We start from the raw sequence: 12,612 nt of genomic DNA, 5'->3' as shown, positions 1-12,612 counted from the left end.
ACAGATAAAGGGCAAATGAAAGGGTATTGATTGCTAGAGATTTCATGGGATATAGATACGAGCAATTGTATTTAGTCTAGCAACCATCAGGTCATGAACTTAAGTGGCATACAGATGATGTAATTAATGGGAGAAGCCAGGTCTATCTGTAGTTTTGCAGTCTGCTAGAATAATACTGGGTCTCAAGAGTATCTGCACAGATAAGTAACTCAGAAAATACAAGCTCATGTATTGGGAGCAACATACTGGCAAGAATAGAAGACTGGTATGAGTCTCTGGTTGGCAAGATGCAACAACTTGCGCCTCAGGGGTCAGTGCTGGGACCACAACTTTTTAAACAATGTATATAAAATAACTGAATTGAAGGAACCAGAGGGAGGTGGCTTAATTTGCTGACAGATTGCAGAGAATCTGGGTGTTCTAGTGCAAGAGTCTGCTCACCAGATACACGTCAGGAGTGTGATGGAATTCTCTTCGTAGCCACCCCCTCGCCTCTCCTCCTCCTCCTCCTCCTCCCCCACCCCCATACACCATCAAGCAGCCAACTTGACTGGCATGCCATCCACAAACATTCACTCCCTTCACCACCAGCATGTGTACCTTTACAAGATGCACTGCAGGAAATCACCAAGGCTCCTTAGGCAGCAGCTTCCAAACCCCTGACTACTACCAACTACAAGATACCTGGCAACACCATCCACTTGAAAGTTCCCCTCAAGCCACCCAACTTGAAATTCACTTCCTCTCTGGAACTATTCCCCATTATCCCAGCACAGTGGGTGTGCCTACACCATATGGTCTGTAGCAGATAAAGCAGAAGCTCAGCAGCATCGCATTGGCTATTAAAGATGGACAACAAATGCTGGCCTGGCCAAGTGACACCCACATTCCATAGAAAAACAGATAGGAAGGCAGGGCTCGATAGATCTTTGATATGCACGGGGATAAATGGGATAAACGGGGAATAGGTGGGAACGTGGAGTTGAGATACAAGGCCTATTGAAATGGCAGAGCAGGCTTTTACTACCAAGTGGCCAGCACCCATTGGTTTTCAAATTGCCATTATTTAGGTTTAAAAAGTAGACCATCACAAACTAGTTTTCTTGTGCATTAGGAAGAAGCACTCTGGTTACCAACTGCTGATATATCAGCTACAGGAAGAAAAGCCGTAACGTGAAAAGATTTTACCCATTGGCACTTTCAGTTAACAAATTTTGCTCAAATACCCACAGCCCCCTACACAAGACCAATTCATCAAGACTGCTTTATCCAGCCAAGTTATTGGATGACACCAAAATGTCTATGTTTAAAAGCTCACATGCTGCATTTCTTCAATTAAGCTCCCCATTCTAAGTAATCTTTCAATCTATCAATTTAATCAATGGCAGCCCAGAACTAATCCCACATTTTAGGATTGGCAATTGATAATAATAATCTTCATATTGTCACAAATAGGCTTACATTAACACTGCAATGAAGTTACTGTGAAAGGCCCCTAGCCGACACCTGTTTGGGTACATGGGAGGGAGAATTCAGAATGTCCAATTCACCCAGCAAGCACATCTTTAGGGACTTGTGGGAGTAAACCCAAGAAGACACAGGGAGAACGTGCAGACTCCGCACAGACAGTGACCCAAGCCAGGAATCAAACCCAGAACCCAGGTGCTGTGAAGCAACAGTGCTAACCACTGTGCTACCGATACGGTGTTAAGAGCATTACAAACCAAACCCTTGGCGATGCTAAAATTGCCCCTTAATTGGGGAAAAAAATTGGGCATTCTAAATGTATAATCCAAGAAAACTATGTAAATGATTTGCCTTTGTCAATGTTCATGGTGAAACTTCAAAACGGTGTAGTAGCCAGTAATTATTAACTCCTGTTATACATGTCCTCACTAGGCATTACAGATGCAGTGATCAACCAATAGTGAAGTTCCACTAGTGATAAACAGTTGCCACCAGGTAGCATTTACATGGGAGGTAATTTTAGTAATGGAAGCCTTTGAGCCATTATTTCCTTTAACATATAAATACTAATTATTTGCACCAGTGATTTTATTTTGCAAAGTTTCAAAAAAAATTTTAGCAGTACCCAATTTTTTTTTTCCCCAATTGAGGTGCAATTTAGCATGGCCAACCACCCTGCACATCTTTGGGTTGTGGGGGCAAAACCCCACGCAAACACGGAGAATGTGCAAACTCCACACGGACAGTGACCCAGAGCCGGGATCGAACCTAGGACCTCGGCGCCGTGAGGCAACAATGCTAACCACTGCGCCGCCTTTGTTTGAAAAGCTTTCGCACATCTTCAGTCAAGACTAGCCCACTGCACCAGTATCAAAATGTAGATGTGCAATGTTTGTTTTGGGTCATGTTTTTACATGTTGAACTGTGCCTGTAACTCAAATTAGAGGGATATTTTACAAGCTACAGGCCAGTGATTTGTGAAAGAATGCTTTGCACCACTGAAAACATCAGTATCATGAGCAACAATGGAAGCCAAGCAAGAGCTTGAATGTGTTGGAGAAGCCAGATAAATAATAATAATCTTTATTATTGTCCCAAGTAGGTTTACATGAACACTGCAATGAAGTTACTGTGAAAATCCTAGTCGCCAACGTGTACACCGAAGGAGAATTCAGAATGTTCAATTCACCCAACAAGCACATCTTTTGGGACTTGTGGGAGGAAACCGGAGCACCCGGAGGAAACCCTCAGTCACGGGGAGAATGTGCAGACTCCGCACAGACAGCCACCCAAACCGGGAATCGGACCCAGGTCCCTGGTGCTGAAGCAATAGTGCTAACTGTGCTGCCCAATAAGATCGATCCAGCAGGTCATGCTGATTAGGACAAAATGGAAGGGAGGATGCCCATGTCAGCACAAGCACCAGCATTAATCAGTTGGGTCAAGTGGGCTGTTTGTGCTGTTTAACTTGCAGAAACAAGCAATGTAGGCAATATAAGCAGCCTTCAAACAAGCTGCATCAGTTTATTACCAACAGTAACTACCAACAGTAACACTTTCTCCACCTACCCAAACTAAAATGTTCTGCCAATTTAATTCCTCAATTAAACTGTAGTTAAAGGGCAGAACTGGCTGCTGGAAAACTAATGTGACAGTGCACATTTCAGCAGTCCCCATACTTGCCTCATCTGCATAAAAAAACGATTGCATAGCAAAAACATTTTCACTGGCTACAAACAGGACTTTGGTCCCCTTTAACACCATAAAATTAGGAATTCCAGAAGTACCCCAGCCTAGACAGCCTGCATGGTTTAGTCATATGGGTGAAACACAAACGGAAACCTAATAAAGCAAAGCGAATTTTCACACCTTTTACACTTAACTCACAGAAGTTAAGAGGAGAAAAAACAAACTACAGCTGTGGAGAAACTGGATGCTTGAAGTGTTTTATTTCTGTTCAAGACAAAGGAAACACAACAGACAGGACGAGTCACCCAGATTGGCCTTAGATTCCAGGCATGAAACGGCTTTTGAAGGACACTGTAAATTCTATGATTTTGTGTAAGTTTTGGACCTACTGTTGCTGGGAGAAGCAAGCCTGCTGCAGAGCTGTCACACTGCCTGAAGAGCAGCGCACAGCAAAAGGGGTTGAAAGACTCAGATTGTAAAAGTATCTTTAATTTGATGCATTAGTTACCAATAATTAATGTCTCATCTCAATTAGTTAGCAAAGATTTTACAAATTTGTGAATTCATGAATTATATACTTCCATTACTTCATTAACTATCCAGAAAGGACCAATTGTCAGACCACAGATTTATGAAAAAAAAGCATTTGCATTCAACTGAGAGGCTTTCCGAACTTGCTATTTCTGATGCACTCATTTATCAAAAGATGTGTAAAATATTTTTGAACCTGTTGATTTTACTGTTACAGGAACATCACACAAGTAACAATTCTTCATCTTCCCATGAAGAATGTCACAGGAGATAAGCTTCACTGAAAAAATTCTGAAGTTACAGATTTTTTTGAAGCTGGATAAATACTGAATTCAGATAAGCAATGGCGTTTCTCAGCAGAGTGAGCTGCGGCTTAAGAAATTCTCTTCGCCTTTGAAATTGAGCCAGACAGACAGGTCAGGCCACCAACTTCCATGTACATTTTTAAATTAGTTCTTAAAATTATCAACTTTTGTACATATTTGCCATATCCCCAATTTTGCAATATCAATAAAGACAATATCACTCCTTAAACTCACAAAATGCCCGAGTGGGTAACTAATACACTAATCTGTATGGAGAAGGATTTTAAAAATCCACAGGGATCATGTAGAATAGAAGCCCCCATGATGGGGATGGAGGGTGATTTAGAGATGTGGATGAGAAATTGGCTCGCTGAAAGAAGACAGAGGGTGGTGGTTGATGGGAAATGTTCAGAATGGAGTTCAGTTACAAGTGGCGTACCACAAGGATCTGTTCTGGGGCCGTTGTGGTTTGTCATTTTTATCAATGACCTAGAGGAAGGCGCAGAAGGGTGGGTAAGTAAATTTGCAGACGACACTAAAGTTGGTGGTGTTGTCGACAGTGTGGAAGGATGTAGCAGGTTACAGAGGGACATAGATAAGCTGCAGAGCTGGGCTGAGAGGTGGCAAATGGAGTTTAATGTACAAAGAACAAAGAAATGTACAGCACAGGAACAGGCCCTTCGGCCCTCCAAGCCCGTGCCGACCATGCTGCCCGACTAAACTACAATCTTCTACACTTCCTGGGTCCGTATCCCTCTATTCCCATCCTATTCATGTATTTGTCAAGATGCCCCTTAAATGTCACTATCGTCCCTGCTTCCACCACCTCCTCCGGTAGCGGGTTCCAGGCACCCACTACCCTCTGCGTAAAAAAACTTGCCTCGTACATCTACTCTAAACCTTGCCCTTCTCACCTTAAACCTATGCCCCCTGGTAATTGACCCCTCTACCCTGGGGAAAAGCCTCTGACTATCCACTCTGTCTATGCCCCTCATAATTTTGTATACCTCTATCAGGTCTCCCCTCAACCTCCTTCGTTCCAGTGAGAACAAACAGAGTTTATTCAACCGCTCCTCATAGCTAATGCCCTCCATACCAGGCAACATTCTGGTAAATCTCTTCTGCACCCTCTCTAAAGCCTCCACATCCTTCTGGTAGTGTGGCGACCAGAATTGAACACTATACTGCCAAGTGTGGCCTAACTAAGGTTCTATACAGCTGCAACATGACTTGCCAATTCTTATACTCAATGCCCTGGCCAATGAAGGCAAGCATGCCGTATGCCTTCTTAACTACCTTCTCCACCTGTGTTGCCCCTTTCAATTACCTGTGGACCTGTACTCCTAGATCTCTTTGACTTTCAATACTCTGGAGGGTTCTACCATTCACTGTATATTCCCTACCTGCATTAGACCTTCCAAAATGCATTACCTCACATTTGTCCGGATTAAACTCCATCTGCCATCTCGCCGCCCAAGTCTCCAAACAATCTAAATCCTGCTGTATCCTCCGACAGTCCTCATCGCTATCCGCAATTCCACCAACCTTTGTGTCGTCTGCAAACTTACTAATCAGACCAGTTACATTTTCCTCCAAATCATTTATATATACTACAAACAGCAAAGGTCCCAGCACTGATCCCTGTGGAACACCACTGGTCACAGCCCTCTAATGAGAAAAGCATCCTTTCATTGCTACTCTCTGCCTTCTATGGCCTAGCCAGTTCTGTATCCACCTTGCCAGCTCACCCCTGATCCCGTGTGACTTCACCTTTTGTACTAGTCTACCATGAGGGACCTTGTCAAAGGCCTTACTGAAGTCCACATAGACAACATCCACTGCCCTACCAGCATCAATCATCTTAGTGACCTCCTCGAAAAACTCTATCAAGTTAGTGAGACACGACCTCCCCTTCACAAAACCGTGCTGCCTCACTAATACGTCCATTTGCTTCCAAATGGGAGTAGATCCTGTCTCGAAGAATTCTCTCCAGTAATTTCCCTACCACTGACGTAAGGCTCACCGGCCTGTAGTTCCCTGGATTATCCTTGCTACCCTTCTTAAACAGAGGAACAACATTGGCTATTCTCCAGTCCTCCGGGACATCCCCTGAAGACAGCGAGGATCCAAAGATTTCTGTCAAGGCCTGAAGAGAAGTGTGAGGTGATTCACTTTGGAAGGAATAACAGGAATGCAGAATATTTGGCTAATGGTAAAGTTCTTGGAAGTGTGGATGAGCAGAGGGATCTAGGTGTCCATGTACATAGATCCCTGAAAGTTGCCACCCAGGTTGATAGGGTTGTGAAGAAGGCCTATGGAGTGTTGGCCTTTATTGGTAGAGGGATTGAGTTCCGGAGTCAGGAGGTCATGTTGCAGCTGTACAAAACTCTGGTACGGCCGCATTTGGAGTATTGCGTACAGTTCTGGTCACCGCATTATAGGAAGGACGTGGAGGCTTTGGAGCGGGTGCAGAGGAGATTTACCAGGATGTTGCCTGGTATGGAGGGAAAATCTTACGAGGAAAGGCTGATGGACTTGAGGTTGTTTTCGTTGGAGAGAAGAAGGTTAAGAGGAGACTTAATAGAGGCATACAAAATGATCAGGGGGTTGGATAGGGTGGACAGTGAGAGCCTTCTCCCGCGGATGGATATGGCTGGCACGAGGGGACATAGCTTTAAACTGAGGGGTAATAGATATAGGACAGAGGTCAGAGGTAGGTTCTTTACGCAAAGAGTGGTGAGGCCGTGGAATGCCCTACCTGCAACAGTAGTGAACTCGCCAACATTGAGGGCATTTAAAAGTTTATTGGATAAGCATATGGATGATAATGGCATAGTGTAGGTTAGATGGCTTTTGTTTCGGTGCAACATCGTGGGCCGAAGGGCCTGTACTGCGCTGTATCGTTCTATGTTCTATGATGGTATAATCAAATATCTCTTGAATGCATTGTCCAACCATCACCACTAGATATATTCATCCTCATTTCTGGAACCTTGCTATGAACAGACATCTATGTTGCCTGTGCAGCCTCACCACAGGACAAAAGTAGTTCAATGAATGCAAAAAGCACATATTAAACTGTGTCAGCACAAACACCATTAGAACCGGCGGACAAATTTTAATTAGTGGCAGATAATTGGAACAAATGGCAACTGTGATAACGTACAAGAGCAAAACTATAAACAGCTTCACAATCAGTATGATATTATTAATCTAGTTAAGTGTAGAGCAGATGTCAAAGGATGGCTGTTTCACCCACCCCCAACCAATATCTGAAAGGATTTCTTACTGCATCAACATCGATTCTTGTAGCAGCAGCATCTCAAGTTCACAATTCTCACCTCATCACTTGTTTCCCCCCCCTCCACTGCAACCACCCACTCCGATCTGCTGCCCCCCCCCCCCCCCCCCCCACACATCCCACTCTGCCAATTTTAGCTTTTTGCACATCCAAAATTTTAAAATCAAAATCATTCCACCATCGGTGGTTGCACCATAGCTATTTAGATTCCAACCAGGGAGTCCCTCCCTCAACACCAACTGTAACTTAAGCCTCCCTCAACATCAACTCCATCTGACCAAGCTTTTGGTCATGTATTTTTATATCACCTTATGTGGCTCAGTATCAAATTTTGCAGCCTGCTTTACTCCTTATGAAGCCCCCAGCGGGTGCCTCAAGTTATGAGTATCTAGATGGAATACATCCAAATTCTGATCATTTTCATCATGTGCAAATATTTTTCAGAACCCCATGTTAACTACCGAACCAAAGAATTTCTACCATCATTTCAGCAACAATTAATCCCATTACCTCCCACATTCTCCAGCCGACCCTTGGTGATGGGAGTAGTGCAGACTCCTGTGAAATCCAGAGAGTTGTCTAACATGGCGTTTATTCTGCGGAAGATGTCAGCATTACTGCAGGTAGACAAGGCTGGGGTTTCTGTAGAACGGGGCACATTCCAGCAGTCCTGCCCACGGCCACTCTCGTCGCTCTAAAAAATAAATCAAGTTTTACAAAAACAGTGTGACTGATGGTATCTACTTGGGAAATCAATTAATACATAGAAGGGGAAAAGGCATGGAGATTAATTTCTCATTACGTCGTGTGTCCCAACCAAACATCCCACTGGTCATCTCTGATAAAAACTGCTGAGATGAGAATGCCTTCAATATCCACAACCGCTATCATCTCAGTCAAAGTAAGAAGTCTTACAACACCAGGTTAAAGTCCAACAGGTTTGTTTTGATATCACTAGTTTTCAGAGCGCTGCACCTTCCTCAGGTGAATGAAGAGGTATTCACCTCAGGACGGAGCAGCGCTCCGAAAGCTAGTGATATTGAAACGAACCTGTTGGACTTTAACCTGGTGTTGTAAGACTTCTTACTGTGCTCACCCCAGTCCAACGCCAGCATCTCCACATCTCAAAGGCAGCAGGTGCATGGAAGCACCACCACCTGCAAGTTTCCCACCAGGCCACACAACATCCAGAAGGAATAAAACCAACTGGAGAGTGACTGCTCCAAACTGGAGTCCCATTTCACAGAGGGTACAGAAGAGGTTTACCAGGATATCACCAATTGGCTATGAGCAGAGGTTGGATAAACTCAGTTTGTTCCCACTGGAACCACAAGAGGTTGAGGGGCGACCTGATAGAAGCCTACAAAAGCTTTTTCCCAGGATAAGGGGCATGCACAGTGGATAGTCAGAAGCTTCTTCCCAGGGTGGAAGAGTCAATTACTAGGGGACATAAGGTGCGAGGGGCAAAGTTTAGAGGACATGTGCGAGGGAATTTTTTTTCCTCCCACGGATGGGGTACCTGGAACTCGCTGCCGGAGGTGGTGATGGAGACATGTACGATCATGACGTTTAAGGGGAGAGTTGACAAATACTTGAACAGAATGGGAACAGAGGGATACGGACCCTGGAAGTGCAGATAATTTTAGACAGGCAGCACGGTCGGCGTCAGCTTGGAGGGCCTGTCCCTGCGCTGTACTTTATTCTTTGAATGGATACAAGATCCATACCGGCCACAGCAGGCCTGGGCCAAAACCTGGAAACCCCTTCCTTGCAAGATGATGCTTCTGGGCCAGGCAGAAGGTCAAAGGAGGTGGCTCGTCAACACATTAATAATAACTTAAAAATCTATCTTTATTAGTGTCACAAGTCGGCTTACATCAGCAATGAAGTTACTGTGAAAAGCCCCTAGTCGCCACATTCCGGCACCTGTTCGGGTACACGGATGGAGAATTCAGAATGTCCAATTCACAAGCACGTCTTTCAGGACTTGTGGGAGGAAACCGGAGCACTCGGAGGAAACCCACGCAGACACAGGGAGTAAGTGCAGACTTTGCTCAGACAGTGACCCAAGCCGGGAATCGATCCTGGGACCCTGGCGTTGCGAAACAACAGTACTAACCACTGTGCTACCGTGCTGCTCCCATTTGGGGAGATTGGGGGCAGCAAGAAAGTACTGGTCCCCATCAGGTGATGAGACGATGTTAACACCCGCTTAGCGGCAACTAATGCAGGGGTTTGGGGGAAAACTTAAGCACCCACCACCAAAAGGGGTTGGGGGGGGGGGGGGGGGAGAAGAGGAAGAGAGAGGAGAGCAAAGGTTCAGCACTCGCTGGGCGCGCGTGCGCACTCCTGCGAACAGGGCCCGGCGCCGCGCGTGCGCAGTCACCGGCAAGGTGGGAGACGACAACCCCATTACCCTCACCCCCTTCCTCCTCACAGCGACCCGAGGGCCTCAGCATCTTCCCGCACCACCACCACCCCCCAAACCGTTATCCCTTACTCCCCCCAAAACCACCCTCCCCCCTGAAGACCGCACTCCCGGGGATTTTTAGCCCCCTCACCTTGCGCCCGTTAAAATTCTCGTTACCGTTATTTTTTTTTGAGGGGTTCGTGGCCCCCTCCCCTCACACACCCGCCCTCCACCACTGACAGCCCCTCACCTCCGGCCCTCGCCCTCACCGTGCACCGTCCGACTGATGCCAGCCGCGACCCGCCGACTCTCGTCCCCTCGACCCCGCCCCGACGCATCCGAATTGGCCCGGCCACCCGCCAATCAACGGAGTGCGGCCAATCAGGCCACCGCGTCGCAGCAGCCGCGTTCCCGCCCCCCCAAACAGACCACCCGGATTGGCTTGGCCTCCCATCAATCAGCGCAGCGCGGCCAATCAGACCACGGCCTGACAGTGGCCGAGTCCCCGCCCCTACCGCCGCCACGACAGACCGCAGGCCGGAGAGGGAAGGGGAGGACGGAGTTGGTATGGCCCGCACCAACGTCAAAAAAACGCCCTAACCCCTTTCAACCAAATGGATCCGGGAAGCTGCGGGCAAAGAGAAAAACACTCGACTGCTGTCATCTCCCGTATTTACTTTCCCCCGCCTTTCCATTCGTGACGGGAACGCCCCCCTCCCCCAAGCGGGTTTTGGACCGCTCCGCTGTGGGCTGGTAAACAAACGCACATGTGCGGCTGCACGCGGCGCGCCGCCCCGCCCCCCCGCTCCACGTGCAGTCCCGGGAAAAAACACAGACAGGCAGACAGACTGATGCACCCTGCAGCCGAACAACCTCTTGTGCATCACAGCAGCCGTGGAAAAGATCACCCCCCCCCCCACCTCCCCCCATGGCCACCGTGCAAAGGGGACGCGTCTTCCCTTTGCATTCACACACATGCAGAGGGAGGAATATTAGCACAGAATAATAAAACAATATACAATCAATAGGTCGGTGCAGAGGCGATGGGCCGGGTGGCCTCCTGACCTGCACTCGGCAATGATATTTTGCAAATTTAACAGATGCACAAGCGACAATTACTCACTCGCGCCCCCCCCCCCACCCCACCCCACCCACCAAACACACACTTGGAATATATGCACCAAAAAAAGTCTTCCAATATTTTTTAAAATGCTTTTGTACCAATGCATTAGAAAAGGGAGAAAATGCAAAACGATTAGAGGGGGAGAAAATGCTTCGGGGTGGGGTGAATTGCAAATCAAAGCTATTAGGTGGTACAAAGCAGAGGGAAGGGGGCTACAAAGCGTTACCAGCACAAGCCAGGGATTTGCACACGTTTATATTATTACTAAAAAAAAAGGATATTGCTGGGGGGGGGGGGGAAGAATTACTAATGCAACCTACCGGGAGAGGAGTGCTGGTGCTCCAGCTCCACACAATAAAGCCCCGGGAGGTGCAATTAAGCTGCAATAAAACATTGCGACATTCTCCAGCCGCACAAAGTTGGGGCTGGATTTGCAACAGCAGCCATGGGCCCGCGGGGGGGGGGGGGGGGGGGGTGCGGGGGTCCCGGGCCCGCGGGGGGGGGGGGGGGGGTGCGGGGGTCCCGGGCCCGCGGGGGGGGGGGGGGGGTGCGGGGGTCCCGGGCCCGCGGGGGGGGGGGGGGGGGGTGCGGGGGTCCCGGCCGCGGGGGGGGGGGGGGGTGCGGGGGTCCCGGGGCCCGCGGGGGGGGGGGGGGGGTGCGGGGGTCCCGGGCCCGCGGGGGGGGGGGGGGGTGCGGGGGTCCCGGGCCCGCGGGGGGGGGGGGGTGCGGGGGTCCCGGGCCCGCGGGGGGGGTGCGGGGGTCCCGGGGTTGCGGTGTCTCTCCCCCCTCTCCGCTGCTCCCTTGACCAATGAGAATGCCATGGGGTCACCTTCCTGGCCACTGGACGCCAACAAGAAGAAGAAACGGAAATTCCGACACACACACCCCCGGGGAGGGTAACGAATATATAATATATATTTTTTAAATAAAAGACACACACAGACAGATAGATAAATCAAGACGTTTTGCAACAAGCGCTCGCCGCCGCTGTCTCCGCTTTATGGGGTTCCCGCGGCCCCCGCCCCCGCTGATGGAGATTGGAAACACCTGATCCTCATCCCGTCTCCCGGGGTCGGGGAAACACCCCCCCCCCCCCCCGCCCCGCCCAAACAGAGGGATAGGAGAGAGGGGGAGGGGAGGGAGGGATAGAGGGGGAGGGGAGGGGAGGGATAGAGGGGGAGGGAGGGAGGGATTGAGGGGGAGGGGAGGAGGGATAGAGGGGGAGGGGAGGGAGGGATAGAGGGGGAGGGGGAGGGAGGGATAGAGGGGGAGGGGAGGGAGGGATAGAGGGGGAGGGGAGGGAGGGATAGAGGGGGAGGGGAGGAGGGTAGAGGGGGAGGGGAGGGATAGAGGGGGAGGGGAGGGAGGGAGGGAGGGATAGAGGGGGAGGGGAGGGGAGGGAGGATAGAGGGGGAGGGAGGGAGGGATAGAGGGGAGGGAGGGAGGATAGAGGGGAGGGGAGGGAGGGATAGAGGGGGAGGGGAGGGAGGGATAGAGGGGGAGGGGAGGGAGGGATAGAGGGGGAGGGGAGGGAGGGATAGAGGGGGAGGGGAGGGAGGGATAGAGGGGGAGGGGAGGGAGGGATAGAGGGGGAGGGGAGGGAGGGATAGAGGGGGAGGGGAGGGAGGGATAGAGGGGGAGGGAGGAGGGATAGAGGGAGGGGGAGGGGGAGGGATAGAGGGGGGAGGGGAGGAGGGATAGAGGGGAGGGGAGGGAGGGATAGAGGGGGAGGGGAGGGAGGGATAGAGGGGGAGGGGAGGGAGGGATAGAGGGGGAGGGGGAGGGA

At 49.5% G+C, this 12,612-nt stretch overlaps 1 protein-coding gene across 4 annotated transcripts in view; it reads right to left on the bottom strand.

Moving 5' to 3' along the window:
• Nucleotides 1-11,734, bottom strand: part of cpeb1a (cytoplasmic polyadenylation element binding protein 1a) — a 110,925-nt gene extending 99,191 nt beyond the window's left edge. Inside the window, exons 1-2 of one of the 4 annotated variants that reach the window (XM_072493054.1) lie at nt 11,633-11,734; nt 7,804-7,987 (exon numbers count right to left, since the gene is read on the bottom strand). In XM_072493054.1, coding sequence (XP_072349155.1) covers nt 7,804-7,987; nt 11,633-11,647 — 199 coding nt within the window. In that variant the 5' untranslated portion in view covers nt 11,648-11,734. Of the gene's footprint in view, nt 1-7,803; nt 7,988-9,953; nt 10,032-11,632 lie in introns of those variants that run through there. The other 3 variants (XM_072493052.1, XM_072493053.1, XM_072493055.1) reach the window with 3 other exon arrangements.
• Between the last annotated feature and the right edge of the window lie 878 nt (nt 11,735-12,612).

Source organism: Scyliorhinus torazame, chromosome 30, assembly GCF_047496885.1.
Source record: "Scyliorhinus torazame isolate Kashiwa2021f chromosome 30, sScyTor2.1, whole genome shotgun sequence".
Taxonomy (NCBI): Eukaryota; Metazoa; Chordata; class Chondrichthyes; order Carcharhiniformes; family Scyliorhinidae; genus Scyliorhinus; species Scyliorhinus torazame.
This window is presented reverse-complemented; position numbering and strand designations above follow the sequence as displayed.